At 51.0% G+C, this 19,513-nt stretch overlaps 1 protein-coding gene across 1 annotated transcript; it reads right to left on the reverse strand.

Moving 5' to 3' along the window:
- Positions 1–111: 111 nt before the first annotated feature.
- On the reverse strand, positions 112–4,870 carry SLC35C1 (solute carrier family 35 member C1). The gene is made up of 2 exons (XM_032995669.2): positions 4,084–4,870; positions 112–2,271 (listed from the first exon to the last, which is right to left on the reverse strand). The coding sequence occupies exons 1-2, from the start codon at positions 4,634–4,636 to the stop codon at positions 1,712–1,714; spliced, it is 1,113 nt and encodes a 370-aa protein (XP_032851560.2). The 5' UTR covers positions 4,637–4,870; the 3' UTR covers positions 112–1,711.
- Between the last annotated feature and the right edge of the window lie 14,643 nt (positions 4,871–19,513).

The following is a 19,513-nucleotide window of genomic DNA, read 5'->3' on the forward strand; positions in this document are numbered from 1 at the left end:
CTCGCCAGGAGCGGGGGAGCGTCACCCTTTCCCCCTCTCCCCCCCCCCCCCCCCCCCCCCCCCCCGCCATGGAGATACGGGCTACAAACATCGCTCCCATCCCTCAGCAGATGAGCGACCCCCGACTTTATTCAGCAGGTTTGGCCGTTACAAGTCAGTACATGCGTGCAACGTTTAAAAATGTCCGTTCCCATTAATAAAAATAAAAAAAAAAAATTCAAGGACACACCCCCCCCGACCACCACTCATGACAGTGCACTGGAAAGGAGTGCTCCTGGAGCAGGAGCCTCCCCAAATTAGAAATGAACATATTCTGGGCAGAAATGGAGTGTCCTTCTGTAGGAGGGACCGGACATCACACAAGGGGCACAGTACAGCACATAGGATCCCCGGGGCGGGGTGTGAAGTGGTCGCACCCACCGCCCAGGATCGCTATCCAAATAACCCTTGAAACATAAAGGGGTCTGAGGTTTAGAAAGCTGGTGTGACAACACAGCCAACTATGCAGGGTTGCTGCTGACCCTTGGGATCAGAAATCACAGCAGAGTAACCTCAGGTGACACTTGCACATGGGGGGTGCGAGGGGGGAAGCAGAGACTGTTGCAGAACTAACTGTTCAGCAGCAAGTTTCAAGTGAATGGATTGATGCAGCTCGGCCAAAATAGGATTTTTGGGGGGTTTGAAGGGTTCATAGAGCTGGCCAAGGAGGGGAACACGTGTGTGTGGGGATGTGTGTTTAAAAGGAACAAGCCAAAAGACAAACTGCAAACACCAGAGGAGGTCCAAAGCCGGTATGGAACAAGACCCCCAAAACAAGCCTAACTAGTAACAACCTCATTTCCAAACACAAATCTACCCCCTGCACAGAGGGTAAAAAGGAGAGGTGTGGCCAACCCCAGAAACCAGGACCTCCGCCTTACAGAAGCAAGTGCTTCAGAGTGACTTTCCCCTCCCGCCTGTCACAGCGAGGCAGAGGCAACACTCACTCCTGCCCAAAAAGGGCCACTTGAGCACACGTTCTGCCTCTCAGGACCTGATACAGAGGGAATGAGAAGTTTCATTCCTGATTCTTAAGCATGATTTCTTGAACTAAGAAGCCAGGTGGTGAGAAACACAGGAGAGACAGCAGGATGTGATACTGACTCTTTGGAAAGGAGATTTGGAGGCACTGCTGCAGTTTAGGCTTGTACAGAACCAGAAAGGAGGGCATTTCCCACCCTTCGCACTGAAATGGGCAACAGGAAGAAGGGCTGTTGCCACTCTTTTTACAGCAGAACAGTTTGCTAGAGTCTATCCCCAACAGTCTGGCTACCTGATTCTTCCTTACATGGAGGTTCAGGATTTTATAACTTCAGACTGCATTCATTGAGATAATTCTAGATCCCTAACTACACAGTCTTTGTCCCCTATGAGTCCACCCCCCAGATATGCAAATTGCCCAGATTAGGTCAATAGCAACATCCATTTCAAAAAAGAATCACAAAAAAACCTGATTGCTCTCTGTAACACATGCTCTCGCCAACTCTGATACAGGGTGAGATCTCATAGCTAGAACATGATCCAGTCAGGTCTTCAGCTATGGCTCCTAACACAGTTCCCCGTACACTTTGCAGGTGAATTTTTCCCTGCTCCTTGATCATCTTCTCCCCAGGAGGAAAGGAGCACCAAAGGTTAACCCCTCCGGGCACAGAAACAGAGGTGCAGGAGCTGCCTACACACCAGTCTCATTTCTTTCGCTGTTTTTGACATTAGGATCCTCTTGCACCTTTCTCATCTCCAGCCCTTTCACCCACGTGTAGGCAAAGGAGCCACCCAGAACCATCAAGTTACTCGTCCACCACAAGAAGCTCTTTGTCTCCTCAAAGTAGATGACAGCCAGCACTGTTTGGGCACAGGCCTTGGCTGTCCCAGATACGTTGTGGGTGAGCGGGCTAGTGAATTTAATCTGAAGACCAGTCACATACCCAATGGCAAAGCCAAACACTCCCCCCAGGGTCATCATGCCCCAAAAACTGGGGTTCCCCAGCTTGTCGAAGTGGTAGAGGGTGTGGAACTCGCCCAGCAGCAACATGAGGGGGAAGAACAGGACACAAGCATTGACGTTGTTGTAGAAGGTCAGGCGCCAGATGCTACCATCCACCACAGGCAGCACCTTCTTGGTGTAGATGGCATTGAGCGAGACACACAGGCTTGCTAAGATCCCAAAGAATATACCTGTCCACGACAGAGTGCCCTCTGCTCCTTCCTGGTCAACACCCAGCCAGAAGCCACCTGCAACCAAAAAAAATCAGGCATCATCTGAACAACTGCTGAAGGAGTCAAAACATATAGTCATCAACTCATCACCTACCTTATACTGAATAACCACAACCACAAGCAGAGACAGGCTTAAGGGCTTCCCCATTCTAATTAAGTGAACCCACAAAGTGTCATGACTAGTGTCCTGGGAAGATTTATTTGGGGAGTGCGGGTAACTTACTGTGCTATCAGTCGATCTCAGAGGACTGATTCCCACACTGAGCAAGCAGCATGAGTTTAGAAAATATTATTCCAAAGAGCCATCAGCTAAAGGTTGTTTTCAGATGATTTTTTTTTTTTTTTTTAAATTGAAAAGGCAGCAAACTGACACAGAGAGCAAGAAATATTCCTCAAGGTTGTGTTGTTGTTTTTTTTGTTGTTGTTTTTTTGTTTTTTTTTTTTAAAAAAAGGCCTCACAAGCTTTGCTGTACTGTTAACAGAAAGGGAAAGATAGGTCAGAAAAGAAGATGGAAAGATAGTAAACACATGGATGTAATATTAAGAAGCTTGATCAAAAAAAGATCACAAGGCAGAAACTGAGTGCAGTATCTTCAACACGTTAAACTTTGATGGGTAATGCACTCTTTAACCACCTCCAAAACAGGAGCTACAGGCTTTGCGTCTCCAGGGCAGAGAGGGGGACCTCTCCCCATCCAGCTCAGAAGCAAAACATAAAAGGGGAGATGAGCTACTGAAGGAGCACTGCACTGCCTCTCCATTAGCTGCTTCATGTTGGAGGCTATCTGGGAAGTTACCTGCGAAGCAGCTAACGTGCTTTAAACCAAGCCCAAATACAAATGGGTTCAATGCACAGACAGAAAGGGCTTTGCCACAGAGGATGCTCAGCTGTGCTGCTACAGGCATACAGGCAGTGCTCTCACAGCAAAAGGAGACGGAGCCAGGGGGGACAGAGTCTCAGAGAAACCCTGTAAGGCTGGCAGACACCACAGTCCTGGGCAATAACCAAATACAAGGCTAGCTGAAGGAAATGGCCTGCATCACTTGGGTTACAAAACCAGTAGTTCTGTTCCTGTTCACCTCTTCTATGGAGAGGAGATTCTTTTGTCTCTTTTTCAGCTGAGTCCATCCGCTTGTCTAAGCATCGAAGTGAACACATGTCCACCTGGAACAAGACTGAAGTCAACACTTTACCATTCTTGGCATCTAAATGGCCCTCCAGAAGGTAGTTTTTGGCATTACTGACACCATTGGAATGAAAGACTTGTAAGCAATTCCCGTTAAGCCAGTCAATGCCCTGCCCTACATTCTAACTGCACAACCCGATCTTCTGGAGGTGTTGTATGCTTGGCTTGATAACCTAACCCTTCACCATGCACATTCAGCCTATCTGAATCGGTTGGCTCCGTTGCATGGTCACAACAGTGCTGACAAACGCTGTTATTGTTACCAAAGTTAATAATCAACAAGCACTTGAGAATAGGGAGAAAGCCACCGGCTGTTTTATGGCCTCTGTGGGAGAGGGAAAAAAAAAAAAAAAAGGTAAGGCAAGTTAAACTTCATTAGAGAGTAGACAGGTTTTGGTGCTCAAAGTAAAAAGGGAGCCATGGTCAAGTAAGAGTAGTTTCCTTTCTTAACGAGTTACTGATACGCTCCAGGCATGTGAAGAAGGGCTGCTAGAGGCAGAGTGAGGCACAAGCCCTGAGCCACCCCACCTCACCAGGGAGCTGCCGTGCAGGTGGGGACGGCTTCCCAAGGGGAAGACACCCCAGCTCTGCCTCTCCGAGTTCATGGGGTGGGCGCAGCCCCTCTCCCGCTCCCCCTCACCTATGATGACTCCGCAGGCCAGGAGGGCGTAGAGGGAGGTGGTCTGCTTGAGCAGCAGGTAGGAGAGCAGCACGTTGAAGACGGTGGTGAGGGAGCGCCCCACGTTGTAGAAGGCCACGCCGACATGCTTGAGGCAGAGGTTGTTGGAGGTGACCATGCCGATGAAGACGGCAGAGAGGGGCAGGACGCTGCGGGACACCTTGGGGTCGAGGCGGAGGGCGGGCAGGCCGGGGCAGGGGGGCCCGCAAGCCGCCCCCAGGCTGAGGCCCAGGCAGAGGGCGGCCGTCAGGGCGCACTGGAAGAAGGTGACGAAGAGCGGGGCGTCGAGGCGCAGCGAGGGGCTGTCCAGCAGGTACTTGTTGAGGAAGACCATGGCGATGGAGGTGAACCAGTACAGGCAGACCACCAGGGCGATGCGCAGCGCCCGCAGCACGAAGGGCGCCCGCCGGCCGCCCCCCCCGCCGCCGCCCTCCGCCGGCAGCAGCGGGTCGGCGGCGCCGCCGCCCAGCGCCATCCGCAGGATCCCGGTCCGCGTCAGCTGCGCCCTGCTCATGGCGGGCGCGGGGCCCTGCGCCGGAGGCCCAGCCTCCCCCCCCCCCCCCTCCTCCTCCGCCGCCTCCCGCCGCTATTGCCCCGCTCACCCGCCGCCTCCGGCCCCACGCTTCCCGGAGCGCCGCGGCCCCGCCCGTCGCCCTTTATTCACGCCCCGCGGGCGCCGCCATTTCGGGGGAGGGCTCGGCCCCGCCCCGGCCGGGGAGCGTGTGCGTGTGTCTGTGTGTGCGTGTGTCTGTGTGTGCGTCTGTGTGTGTTTGTGTGTGTCTGTGTGTGTGTCTGTGTGTGTTTGTGTGTGTCTGTGTGTCTCTGTGTGTGTGTGTGTCTGTGTGTGTGTGTCTGTGTCTCTGTGTGTCTGTGTGTGTGTGTGTGTGTGTGTATCTGTGTCTGTGTGTCTGTGTGTCTGTGTGTGTGTGTGTCTGTGTGTGTCTGTCTGTGTCTGTGTGTGTCTGTGTGTCTGTGTCTGTGTCTGTGTGTCTGTGTCTGTGCATGTCTGTGTGTGTGTGTGTCTGTGTGTGTGTCTGTGTGTCTGTGTGTGTGTCTGTGTGTCTGTGTGTGTCCGTGTGTCTGTGTGTGTGTCTGCGTGTGTGTGTCTGTGTGTGTCTCTGTCTGTGTCTGTGTGTGTCTGTGTGTGTGTGTGGGGGGGGAAGTGGGGAAGTGGGGGCCCGCCATGAAGTCCGGGGCTGCACCCTGCTGCCTAAGCCTCCTTTACAGAAATAAAGGTTGCTTTTTTTTTTTTTTTTTTTTTTTTTTTTTTTGGGGTGGGGTGTGTGTGTGGAGGGGTGTGGTGTGTGTAAATAAAACCTTCCCCGCAGGACTTGCACGAAGTCGACATCTGCAAACAGCTCGTAAGGACGGTACAGGGAGGTGTGGGCTGCCTTCTTCCTCTTCTTGCAGCGTTAATGTTGAAATCTAATCAGGGAAATGTCACTGCCAGTGCCATTAACCACTGCCTTTCTGATGCACGACGCCGCACTGCCCTGCTACGTGGCAAGCAATACAGAAACTCATTCAAGGTAGTGTGCGTATTGGTGCAAGCTGCACACGCAGAGTCTCCTGCTAAAAGTTGTCCCAGTCCCAAATCATCGTTCCAGGTATAAAAGACCCATCTGCCCACACTCGCATGCCAAAATATCCCACCTTCTCTTAACAGTGCTTTATTACAAATGAGCCTTTTCAATACTCAACTCTCCAGCATGTGAATTCAAACTTCTGGACAGCACAAAATAAATCAACCTTAATACCGGATTCCATGTGGCAGGAGAGGTAGCAGTGAGATCAGTGTCCAACATCAGTCAGTATGATCTCCCACTCCTTATTTTAGCTGAGACTGCTGCAAAATATCTGGACTGCAATGTCCTGGGGCCCAGCAATTCACAAAGAGCACAATTAAGGGGATTTTGGAGGCAAGGCCAGCAGTGTTAATTGCCCTCGTAGCAGCTATGCTCTTGCAGTAGCGAAGGACAGAAGCGTGGGGAGAAAAATGATATATTTCATTAGACCAGTTGATACGGCTGGAAAACGTTTCAGGCGTAACGTGCTTTTTTCAAATCTCCAAAATCGCACTTCCCCTCCCACCCCCAGCTGCATCAGTTGGTTTAGTGAAAGATTCTGTCTTTCCTCATAGCCCTTCCCTGGTAAACAGCGCCTGGGTGCTGGCGGGCATCACGTTCCCTCTGGACAGAGAAAGTCGGTGCTTGGGTGTTTGCTCTGGGCTGCCCAAGCGCCCCACGGGGGGACGGAGAGCTCCTGGGTACGCGCGGAGCACCGGCTCTCCCCCTCGCACCTTGTGGTGGGCTATCGGGTGCCTCTCCAGCCTGGTAGAGCCCTCGCGACCTGAGTTTTGCCTCCTCCCCTCCCTGACCCCTCCGCTCTGCCCGCCGGTGGCCGGGAGAGCTGCAGCGGGCGCGTGGTGTTTGCCGGAGCGCACACGGGGCGTGGGGGCAGGCGGACGCAGGGAACAGCAGAGAGCATGGCTCTGCAGAGGGGGGCTGGCATCAAGGCAGGGGAAGCTTCTATCGAAATGCTGGAAATGACCGGCCGGTGGCCGCTCTAGCTCAGCCGCGCTCTGATCCTGCTGCTAGAAGCGCCGTTAGCGCTTACACATTGCAAGCTTCCCGTCCAGCCACCGTTCCCATCCACCTCCTTCCAGCGCCTGGCCCAGAGCTTCTCCCATAAACGGCGTTGGTTGGGTAAGAAAAGGAAAGCAAACAGCCTGGATGTGGGACGCTGGGTTCGTTCTAGAGGTCCCCATGGCCTGTTACACATACCTGTGGCTTCAGCATTACACATTTGTCTTGAGTTTCAAAGAAATGACCTCTCCTACCACAAATGTTACAAGTATGACAGCACCTCTGGCAGAATCAGAGCCAGATATAGATATTTCCCCCCCACTTGCTGGTGTTGTTCAAAATGTCTTCTCTGAACTAAACAGAGAAATTAGAGATAGCAAAAAACTCAACCCTCAATTCCATCTTGTCCACTCATTCAGCACATAGAAGATTGCTTTGTCCTGCACAAGTTTGAAATATCCCAATCAATAAAATGTTCATCGCTTCTCTTGGGGGATTATTCTCCAGACTTATCACACATGTATGGCACGTCTGCATGGGAGAATTGACCAGAACAGCTCTCTCAGCTCTGCCAATATAACTCCCCGGTGTTGACAGTGTATTCCAAAATAAAAGTGATTTATTTTCAAATAATCAGGTAGTTCTGTGATAGTTGTGCTGGTCAATCTCCCTAGGCAGAGCTTGTCTGCAGTGTGGCAGTGGTTCTGACAAGTGCTTTGAATAAAGGCTTGCCCAGGTGCTAACACTGACTGGCAGAGTTAGTCTGCCATAGCCATGCCTGACTACCTGCCTCACAGGGATGCTCTGCTTTGGGGGGAAGGTGATTTAAAATTGTAGGTGATTTAGAAATTTCGGAGTAAAGGTGGTAATGAACAGGTTATAATGCTAATTGAAGCTGTTGTGACAGTGTAGCCTGGCCTCCTGCACAGCACCAGCCTTAGGCTTTCCTGAATTAATTCCTACTTGAATTAAAGCTGATCTTTTAGGAAAAAAAAAAAAAATTCAGTCTTGATTAAAAATACTTCCAGGGAGACTGAATTCAGTAGGGTGATAGCAATATTATTCCGATGGATGGTTATTTCCCACTAAATAACACTCACTCTTTTTCATGCTTGGAGTTGCCCGGTTCAAGATTTCAGCCTCTGGATCCTGTTACAGCTGTGCTTATTTTTTTACAAGCAAGTGCTTACAGGCAGATGAAGTTACCTTTTAACCTATTTTTTTTTGAGAAGATAAATACATTTAACTTCCTTACAGAACATGTTTATTTTGCTACAGCAGCAGCAATTCACTTTCTTATGCAGACGAGACCTAGGTATTTTCCTGCTGTGCTGCCTGGTTTTATATTAACACGATAACACATATCATGAAGAGCCAGCACAGGATTATTTCTGGTTTAGGAGTGTGCTGCTTCATGTTCCCTGAGTGCTTTCAAAATAAACAATTATCACTAGTGGAGGTCTGAGGCTGGAAAATAAGCAACTTTGTCAGGTTCCTCGTGTTGGGAAATCTGGCAGCTTCAGTAGCATTCTTGTTCCCGTGTCCTGCGAGGTGCCTGCGCTGCTGCTGGCGACTGGCACGCCTGCCTGCCTGTGGGCATGCACACACACACACACACACGCACTCCTGCATCTTATTTAATTCTTTCCTATGTGAACAGAAAACCTTTTAAAATATGACAGGCGGTGTTCCTCTGAGGGAAGAGCTCTTCCCTTCCCCCTTAAATTATGTGACCTACTTGAAAGCAAGCAAATCAGCTGATATCCATCAGCCTGGCTGATAAAATAGCAATAGGCTATGGGGTATAGGTCAAACCCGGTGGTGAGACAGCATAAATTGCATTTCCTGGCCACACAAGAGACCTGGATGTACCAATCAGTATGTTAGTGTGGGAATAGGCCCACACTAGTCATGTAGAATAGAAAATGAAGCAGAAGAAATCGTTGCCAGATTTGAATGTTTCTGGGTCTTCGAGAAGACCCGTTTGAGGTTAGATATAGGGCTCATTCTACTACCTGGAATGGGACGTGGGAAGAAACCAGTTCAGCAGTGAGGTCATTCCAGTGTATTTAAGGATCCATTGTTTCTTGTGTGTATGGGGATCTGACTTCCAGTTAATGCAAGTATTCCTGATGCAGACAGTTATAAAGTATGGGGCTTATGAGTCAAGGCATCAATCTAGCTTTCTATATGTATACACATACACATATATATGAACATATATGTAAGTATATTTATACCTGTACATATGCATAAATGTGTGTGGGTATGCTCAGCCTACATACAGTCAGTGATCCCAGAATGGTGACCAACAACCCAGGAGGGTTCACCTGTGACAGTGTTAACTTTATTGGACCTACTGGTGGTTCATCTGCGTTGCTGTGCACCTCAGCAAAATTCCTTGAGCCTTCAAGGTTTCAAGTTTGAACTGCAGATATTGCCTGGTAACAACAAGTCTCAGCTGTCACACCTTTGTTTCATATTTGTTGAATGCAGAATCCAATTGTAACAGGAGTAGGCGGCCGATGCAAAATCCAGGCCTGATTTATCAGGTCAGAACAGCCAGATCAGGTCTTTCTCTGCTAGGTAGTAAACATGAACCAGGGTGAGAGAATAGAGAAATCTCTTAGTATTGTTCCCAAGCAACAGCTGTTTCTAGCACTGGTGTTTCCCATTACGATACAGCATCTTTCCAGACTCTCTCTGGTTCGTAGGAGAAATGGCCATGTCAGGGTAGTGCTACCATAGCTCTCTGTTGTGCAGGAAAATAGATGTCTTTGCAGTCTCATCATGGAAAACCATTGAGCACCTGGGGAGTCCAGTGCAGAGGTGGCTTGGTGTCGCTGCAAAATGGGAACAGCTTTGATCCAGGTGGATTTATTAGCTGTGGTTCTGTGCCAGCCTTATTGGCCCAGGCAGCTGCTGCAAAGATGCTTTGGTGCCTGCCCCGCACGTTGTCCTCCAGCACTGGTGACACCAGTTGGAGGGCACTTGGATTCAGCTGCACCCAGCTCAGACACTTTCCTGGTCCCCAGAACGGGGCTAACTCCCAGCTGGATCCAAACAAGCTCTGAAACTGAACTGAAAGCAGCACTGTCTGGGCTCTTCAGCCTCCACTTTTCTGGTGCCAAGGCCCTGAAGCAGTCATGCTGACTCAGCTCTTTATGGAGGGAACAGGGTCCAACAGGAGCTCTGCGTGGGCACCGTGCCACGCCAAAGCATCCCTGGGCTTTGAAAACCCAAGCTGTTTCTGGAAGCAGTTCAGGCTCTCCATCAGCTAATAAACTCGGCCACATCTCAGACTGTCTCTGCATCTGGGGCATGCTTAATCCCCAACCTGCCTAACCTGACTACGCATAGCTGGAAGAATAGTGCATAAGAAGTAGTTAATGAACGTTTGTCCTGGCTGTCTTTTTTTTTTTTTTTTTTTTTTTCTGGTATCTTAGGACTCTTACCTTGTCTGGGGAAATGGCAGGAACCTGCTTTGACCATGGGCAGAGACCAGAGTTGAAGGCAGCAGCAGCAAGTTCCTTTCACCCTCAAATTACCATCTGGGAAATCTTTGAGCCTGGATCCTTCCCCTGCCCGACTCCCCCGGTGTGAAAGTCAAGCTCTGCCTGAAACAGTCACACCTTAGACCCGGCTGAACATCTGCACAAGAGGTGCTGGGGGGAATAGTCTGGTTTATCACGCGTGGTTGTGGCAGAAGTGACACTAGAGGGCAGGGCTGGCACACGGTTGGAACTTTCCCAGGCAGGGCTGGGACAGGACTGGGGCTGGACTGGGGCAGAGTAGGACAGGACTGGGGCTGGGGTGGAGGGGAGCCCTGGCCAGGCTGTCCCACTTTGCCGGCCCACGGGCAGCAGTGGGAAGCAGGACTGAGTGCACACCACACAGCGCAGGCTGTGTGAGCTCTGCAACTGCTTTCTGGGGTGCGTGGGGGTGCTAAGGAATGGGGTGCATCTTCAGCTGCCCTTGCTGGACTTCCCTGCTAAGCACTTGGCCTCTGTTGCCATCTGAGAGTGGTATGAAATCAGACCCCAGAGGGTCCTGGTGTCAGCTTAGAAGTCACAGCACCACACGAAGCAGCATGAATTACATACGCTGCCTGTTCCTGTGCGCTTCGCGTGCATCCTCCACTCTCCACCTCATTGCTGTGGGCTGCGGCAGCCTCTGCTCCCCACTCACACCAGGCAGAAGGAGCTGGTTGGGACCTGACTACCTGCACGGCAGAAATTACTCGAGAAGGCAGGGTGAAAACTGGCAGCCCGTGGCAGAGAAGTGAGTGGTGAGCTGGGCGTGAGGAAGCTGCTGCTTTGTCCCTCTGGCCCTGCCAAAAAGGGGATAACCTTGGGGGAAGGTGTCCCCGTGCCCATCCCAGGGTGGCCCCCAGTTCGGAGGGATGGCTGGGGATGACTCCACTTGCCAAGGCTCGGGAGCAGCCCGGCTGCAGCGATGCTGCGCTCTCTGCTTGGGGCTGGAAATGGCCCTGCTGCAGTGACCAGGTCAGGCGAGGGAGCAGCAGCCCAGCTCCCCAGGAGCAGGGTGGGCAGGTAGTGGGCTGTGATTTATGAGGCAAGCCCTTGGAAACTCTCCGAACCCAGTGCTTAAGTGCTTCTGAATGGCAGCATTAATTACTATTAAAAACACACATTTATATCTCTCTCACCTGCTTTAAATCCTGTGAAATTAGATTCCCTACCCATCCCTTCCAGCCTCGGTGGCAGCTCAGGGTGTTTTATAGGCCTATAAAGCCCCACAGTACCTGCTGTCTACATGGGCTCTTATTTACGAGGCCTTTAACAAGCTTCCTGGCTGCACCATCTGAGCCCCCTGATCATTTCATTTCCATGTCCCTTGGAAGGGCTGGTCCCCTTGGCTGTCCCTCCCCATGAGGAGCGGCTGATACAGACACCCGGCTACCTGGGGTGGGAGTGAAGCTGTGCTGGGGGTCCTCCTCGAACCCATTTCCACTATTTGGCCCAGCCTCTCTGGTTTTATGTAGAAAAGGGATTCAGCGAGACAAGTGCCTCGTGACAGGGTTGTGAATGTCCTCGTTTGCTTGTCCTTTACAGCAGAGTCATGCCAGGCATCACCAAAAGTCACCCAGCACCTCCTAGGGCTGGGAGGTGAGCAGCCTTAAAACCCCAGGTTTACTGAGCACAGGGACAGTAGTTTGTATATACGTAAAGCTATGTTTGTGTAGGTCCTACGTAAAAAACAAATATTATTTCTATGGTTTATCCTTTCTTTTTGGAGGGTGGAGGCAAACTGTGTTAGATGTATCTTAAAATAGACAGCTTTTCCCTAATGGACTGCAGCCGTTTTGCAACTCATCCTATACTGAATGCCTTGATAGTGCATTTAAAAATATACTATGCCTTTGGACTGAGACACGAACCGCATTTCACTGGGGACCCTCTTGTCCGCATGTCACAGAGGACAGGGTGGGGTGGAGGTGGAAGCTCTGCTCTTCCCCAGGGCTCTCCCATATTAAATCCCCATTGCTGGCTCTGTCCCCCCCAGCACTTCTGGGTCCTCAGACCTGCTGGAGACGGGATGCTGCTCTGGGGAATTGGCCAAATTTGTGTGCCTGTGTCAGCCTGCCGGGGAGGAATTGATAGATATCTCTGCCTCCTGACTCCCAGGCTGAGCGTGTTAATTTATAGATTGGATCTGTCGCTCCTGATAAACGATATCTTACTTCCCTAATGCCGCCTTCAAATTGAGTTTTTAAGGCTAGGTCAGGTGGAGAAACCAAAGGGCGACTCTGCTTTTTCTTTGCTCTGGCTTCATTCTCTGCAGTTAGGCTGAAGTTGGCTTTTCAGGCGAGAAATTTATCTGGTGTGGCAGGGATGTTCCCCATGCCTTGGTGGCCAAGTAGGCAGAACGTCTGTCCCAAACAGGGCTCCACAGCCCCCTGCCTGGCTCCCCCAGGTGCTCGGTTTGCCCTGATGTGTTTCTGGGGAGGTCCAGCCAGGGCATCTCTGCTGGATGCCCTGTCAGCACCCTCCCTCCCTCTCCACTGTGCCTTGTGAGACAGGAGCAGCCAGCTCCCCTGGGACAGGCCTCCCACCATAGCAGGACCCTTCCATCCAGCATCCAGTGTCCCCCTTGCAGCATCATGCCAGACCATCCTGCCCTTTCTGCCTCTCCAGCCAAAGCACAGGTTATTTATGGAGAAGGATACAATTTTCCCTGCCAGAAGAGATATTTTCTGCCACCTGGGCAAATGTGGGCTGCACTGGTGGGCTGCAAAGGGTCCCCAATGCTGTCTCACCTCCCTCCTCATGAAGATGAAGGGTCCAAAGCCTCTGTATGATCCACCCTGGTCCCTCTAAGGAGCAGGGCATATCCCCTTGGGGGGATAACAGAAGGCAAGGAGGCTAACTCACCTGGACTTGGAGAAGAGCGGAAGAGATGCATTTCCCTCCTCCTCCCTGGCGATGCAACCAAAACCAAAAAAAAAACCCCTTCTCCCAAAGCACCCCAAGTGATGCCCAGTGTTGGAGAATGGCTCAGAGACAAGGGTCCTGAGCCCACCGAGCAGTTGTACGATCAGAGCCTGTTCTAAGGGCTGATGCTGCCTCGCTGATGCTGGGCCTCACTAGGGTTTGCCTGCCGCTGCTCACGGCTGCTGATACATGAAGAATGTCAAGGACGCTTCGGCCCTGTGTACCGTGGTGTGTCGAAAACAGCTTGAGAGGAATTCGGAATAGTGGTCTGAGAAACCTAGTGTTATGGTAACGGTGGTCTGAGAAACATTGTGTTATGGTACTGTCATATATCAAAAACAAGTCAAGAGGAATTAGAAATAGTAGCATGAGAAACTTAGTGTTATGAGAAGCTTGTGCTGTTAGCTAACTGCAAGTAGGTGGACCGTGCGAATACGACCTTTAGAGCTTAAGCCAATCAGCCAGTGACTAGTAGGCATAATAATTAGCGTTGTCTGTATAAATATATGTACCCTGGACCAATAAAGACACACGTGGATTGATGCTCTATCATCCACATTGAACCCGTCTCGGCGTGTCGTTTGTCCGCGGCTCTGCAAGATGGCGCCCGAACAGGGACCTGCATAGAAGAATAACACGGACGGAGCGGCGGACCCAGAGAAACAGCAACGACTGAGGAATTCGAGAACGGACCCGGAGAAACACCAAATACAGCAGTGTCCGGGGTCCACGAGCTGAGACGGAGAGGCGCCAGCCCCGGCAGCCCTGGGAGAGCACGCGGAGAGAAGCCGGCTGAGGCGGCCCCGAGAGCGGGCATGGAGGGGTCCTGAGAGCGGGCACAGAGAGGTCCCGGGGGTGGACGTGAAGGGATGCTAGAGGCGAACGCAGAGCAGCCCGGGAAGAGGGGAGGCACCGGAACTGATGCGGAGGGGCGCCGGAAGCTGACGCGGAAAGGCGCTGCATACAGCAGCGGCAGAAACGGACGCGGGGAAACATCAGATACAGCAGCGCCTAGCCGATCAAGAACGATCGGACAGTGGGCCTCCGACGGGTCGTTCCGAGGACCTGAACTGAGATAGAGGGTCGCTCTCTGCAAGGGCTGTTGGCAAGAGCTGCGCCTGGTGCCTTAATCATCAGCAACATATCAAAGTAAGGGGGTATTTTTGTGCCTTAATCAAGGAGCACAGGCCAGCGGGGGTATTTTTGTGCCTTAATCAAGGAGCACAGGCTGGCGGGGGTATTTTTGTGCCTTAATCAAGGAGCACAGGCCGGTGGGGGTATTTTTGTGCCTTAATCAAGGAGCACAGGCTGGCGGGGGTATTTTTGTGCCTTAGTCAAGGAGCACAGGGCCGACGGTGCCTTAATCAGGGGTGGGTCGGCAGTAACGGTACTGTGCCTTATCCAGGGAGCACAGGACAGGAGGTGCCTTAATCAAGGAGCACCAGGTTGACGATATGGAACAGGAGGTAGCCCTGGATTTATTACAGCGCTTCTTAGAAAAGCGGGGAGTGGATTGTGTAAAATCACTCGCAGGTTTAGTAGCATTAGGAAGGGTCAAAGGATGTTTTCAAGATCCTAATTCTCTTTTTGATGTCGAGGAGTGGAGACGATTAGGTGATATTTTATGGGATATGGTAATTGATGAGGATAAAGCTGCAAGGAAAATGATGAAACCATGGCGGGAGGTGGTGAATAATAGTAAGCAATATCAGCTTGAAAAGAACCTTGCAGCTGTGGCAACTACAAAGTTGGGGGGGGAAAGTTCCACTGTTACCCCAGATAGTGAGGCATCCGGACCTATGCTTTTTGACAGTGATCGCATTCCTGTACCATCAACAGGAGTGCCGGTTTCAGTTAACATAAGTAGGGGCAGTCCGGAGGCCAGCCCCCCCCAGTGCCCTTACAGTCATGCCCCCCCCACCCCCCCCACCTCAGAGGCAGAGGGGCAGAGGGACGATGGCCCCTTGCTAATATTTAGCCAACAGGAGGGGCGCGAAGTAGGTGATTTATTGTGGGACGAGACCATCACTGGAGGCAATAAAGGCAGTGAAGCATGACAGCAAGGGGTGCTCTGGCAAACGATCGTAAAAGCTCTGGGGGAGCTGCAAGCAGAAAAGAAAGTGGCTGCTGCTGCTATGGCGGCTGTCGGTGCTGTACCATCCCGCCGGTCCCTGCCGAAACCAACCGTCCCTCACGATTAGCCACCTTCTTCGGGTGTAATCAGCAGCTCCGCTCTATTAAGGGCATGTCACCAAGTGTTCCTGTTTGCTCCACCGCGCAAGAAGCGGCAGAGAAATCAGGCGGCGTGGGGGGACAGGGGGGAGCGGCGTGCCACCATAAACTCTGCCCCCCCCCCACCCCCCCCCTTCGGATGGTTCCGCCCCTGACGGCGCGTCAGCGTCTGAGTCGGAGAGAAAAACGGCGGCTGTGTCCGAATTAAAGCACCAGGGTCACACATCGGTAAGGGACAGGGACAGAGTCCGAGAGCTTGACAGAAAATTACAGAAGTTGAGCTACAGAACAGAACTCTGCATTTACAATTACAAGAAGAGGAAGCGCTGCCGGCAGCCCCCCCACACCCACTCCCGTCACCCTCACCAGAACCAGCTCCGCTTTTAGCTCAGACCCGATGGAGTGGGGTGATTCGGGGTGCCTTGTTAGAAGGGGACTGGCATGCTGCCACAGCGTTGGCCTGCCCGGTAGTGACAATGAATGGGGGACACCTGGGAACTCAAGATCACAAGATTCTCCTTGGGGGGTCTGGAGGCTCCTTACAAACTTTAGAACTCTGAACTGTCATCTGGGTGTTTCAACATCAACACTGGTATCAAAAACTTGTTCATGTAGTATCAGGTTCATTGTATGGTGTTTCAACATCGACACTGGAATCAAAAACTTGTTCATGTAGTATCAGGTTCATTGTATGTTGTGGGTTCATTTCAATGTTTAGAACATACTATGGTGAAACCTGTACGAAATTCTGTATTGCACACTCTGTTGTTACAATTGCTGACACTTTTAAAACTGTAAGGATGGTTTTCTTGCTACATAAGACTGCATAAGACTGGAACATGGACTGACAGACTGGTTACGAGACTTGGGAATTTGGAAAATGGACTGACGATGGTTGCAAATCTACAAAACTTGGAAATTACTGGGTGGCTGAAAGCTTTGTTGATGTATGGACTGGTAATGATGATTGTCATTATGATTGTCATGATGGTACTGGGGGCTGTGTGGAACTGCTTTATGAATGCTATGATTCAAATGTTAAAAGGAGTCTGGATTGTCCAAAAAAGAAAAAGGGGGAAAAGCTGGTAGGAATTTTTTTTTGGGGGGGATCAGGGTCATGCACTGATCCTACAGGGTTTGGACAATCCAGGCTGGGTCTCTGAGCAGAAAACTGCCCCGTGGTAATCCTGCCCTTGAGGTCACCTGGAAGGGCAAGAAGGAGGAAGTCAATCTAGTGCTTCCTCCCTGTTTGAATGCCTGGATGCACTAATCACAAAGTAGATTTAGTTTGTTCACGCGTACTAACGATGCAGACCTATCACAGCACTCCCGGGTGCGTGATAAGTGCCTTTAGCCAACACATTGTAAGCTTCCATGCTTAAGTTGTGCCTTCTCATGTATTAAGAAAATCTTTGAACGAATGTTAGGGCAGGCTCTGCTCATACAAAAAGAAAAAGGGGGAATTGTTGGAGAATGGCTCAGAGACAAGGGTCCTGAGCCTACCGAGCAATTGTACTATCAGAGCCTGTTCTAAGGGCTGATGGTGCCTCGCTGATGCTGGGCCTCACTAGGGTTTGCCTGCAGCTGCTCACAGCTGCTGATACATGAAGAATGTCAAGGATGCTTCTGCACCATGGTGTGTCGAACAGGTTAAGGGGAATTTGGCATAGTGGTCTGAGAAACCTAGTGTTATGGTAACGGTGGTCTGAGAAACATTGTGTTATGGTACTGTCGTATATCGAAAACAAGTCAAGAGGAATTAGAAATAGTAGCATGAGAAACTTAGTGTTATGAGAAGCTTGTGCTGTTAGCTAACTGCAAGTAGGTGGACCGTGCGAATACGACCTTTAGAGCTTAAGCCAATCAGCTAGTGACTAGTAGGCATAATAATTAGCGTTGTCTGTATAAATATATGTACCCTGGACTAATAAAGACACACGTGGATTGATGCTCTATCATCCACATTGAACCTGTCTCGGCGTGTCATTCGTCCGCGGCTCCGCAGCCCAGGAAGAGGGGAGGGTGTTTGGAGCCATTCTTGGGGCAGCTGGAGATGTAGGTCCCCCCCCACGCATGCTGAAGGGGGGGGGGGGGTGACCCAGCAGCCCGAGGTGGCAGGTCCTGGGCACTGTTGGTGCGGTGAGGCTTATCTCTTCAACGTTCGGCTGGTGTGGGGCACTGGGCAGCAGAGCTGGGACCTGCCTAACAGAGATTGATGGCTTTGGGTTTCTTAAGTCAACAGTTTCTTAAGCCACAGCACAGGCTTGTCCAGGAGCACAAGGCAGTACCAGGAGGCTCCTGCCCACTCCTGAAGCCAACAGCGTACCCCTTGTCACTCTTCAGGGAAAAGTGGCATTTCCATTTCTCTGCATGTTTCAGGTGGCATCTGTTGAGCATTAATCCCTTCAGGGATGTGCCTCAGTGAGCACGAGCAAAGCTTTCTCCAGCAGCAGAGAGGACCGTTTTCTGGAGCATAGCCAATGGCTTAGAGCTGTACATACGTGAGCAGCTTTGTTCCTCCCCCAGGGAGCTGACTAACAAAGTTAAGAGTTGGACAAACATCCAGGATTAAACATATCATTGCTCCAACCCTCCTGAGATTATGGTGTGTTGTGGTTTAACCCCAGCCAGCAGCTAAACCCCACGCAGCCGCTCGCTCACTCCCACTGGCATCCCGGTGGGATGGGGAGAGAATCGGAAGAGTAAAAGTGAGAAAACTCATAGGTTGAGATAAAGACAGTTGAACAGGTAAAGCAGAAGCTGTGCACACAAGCAAAACAAGGAATTTCTCCAGCCCTTCCCCTGGGCAGGCAGCTCAGCCATCCCCGGGACAGCCGGACTCTGTCACACATAACGGTGACTGAGGAAGACAAACGCCATCACTCCGAATGTCCCCTCCTTCCTCCCCCAGCTGTAAATGCTGAGCATGATGCCATACGGTGTGGGACATCCTCGGGTCGGTTGGGGCCAGCTGTCCCCGCTGTGTCCCCTCCCAACCTCTTGTGCCCCCTCCAGCCACTCGCTGCTGGGGTGGGGTGAGGAGCAGAAAAGGCCTTGGCTCTGTGTGAGCGCTGCTCAGCGATAACAAAACATCCCTGTGTTATTAACACCCTTTTAGCACAAATCTAAAACATGGCCCCATGCTAGCAGCTATGAAGGAAATCAACTCTATCCCAGCCAAAAACCAGCACATGGTGGTTAAAGACATGTGTGTGAGACCTGTTTAGCTTGTCGTTATCAAGCCCTGGCTGTTCTATCGTTCCCCAAGAGCAGAGTTTGCTGAAGGCACCTCTTTATGCCCTTTATGCCTGAGTGGCACTGTAATCACACAAAATAAATCAGCCCAGTGAATACCTTCCACAGGTGATGAAAGAAGCAGTCAGTAATGCCTCATAGAGGCGGGAACCTTCCACTCAGGGCTAACTCTGAAACCTAATAAACCATCATCCAAACTTTATCACATCCCTTGCCCAATTTCTAGCAACCATAGCAGTCAAAATTTCCCAGCACAACTATCACAGCTTTTTGAGATCACAAATCCTGCAGCATGTTGGAAACTAAAAATGATGGAGCTGGGAACAATAAACTGAATTTGAACTTCCAATTAAAGAAACGCTGAGGAGATGGCTGTGACTTGATTCAGATTTAATTCAATCCAAGCTTCCCCCTTTCAAGGTTTGTTTTTTTTCCCCCAGCTGCTGCAGACTCTCCCATTCACTGCAGTGCAAGCTGCAGAATAAACCTTGCTGCCGAATTTAGGTCAAGCTTGCCAGGGAATACACGGGGCCTTGGCTATTATTAAATGAATATGGTTGGCATGAAGACCACATTACAAATGAGAGTGGATGCTTTAAAGCCAGCACCCAGCTCTGTTGCTCCTGAAGGACTTGTGAGCGATGGAAGGGGGACGGGGGCTGGCATGGAACACAGGGCAGCAAACGTGCTCATGAATTGTGTATCCCAAAACTAAGATGTTGAAACCCTCAGACTCCCTGTGGCCTGGGATCTTGGTACTGAGGTTGCAGTAGCCCAAGCAGAGAAGAAAAATACCTGGTCAGAGGAAGCCAGGGAGGCTGATGGCAAAGCCCTCTCCAGACTTTTCCTCCCCCACCATTCCAG

The sequence above is a fragment of the Tyto alba genome, unplaced genomic scaffold (assembly GCF_018691265.1).
Source record: "Tyto alba isolate M040663 unplaced genomic scaffold, T.alba_DEE_v4.0 Super-Scaffold_18, whole genome shotgun sequence".
NCBI classification, from domain to species: Eukaryota; Metazoa; Chordata; class Aves; order Strigiformes; family Tytonidae; genus Tyto; species Tyto alba.

Bases quoted from the DNA above. Each gene is read 5' to 3' on its own strand.
- SLC35C1 (XM_032995669.2), bottom strand. From the start codon at position 4,636: ATGAGCAGGGCGCAGCTGACGCGGACCGGGATCCTGCGGATGGCGCTG. The intron at 2,272-4,083 runs GTGAGGGGGAGC...TTTTGGTTGCAG, and splicing joins GGCCTGCGGAGTCATCATAG to GTGGCTTCTGGCTGGGTGTT.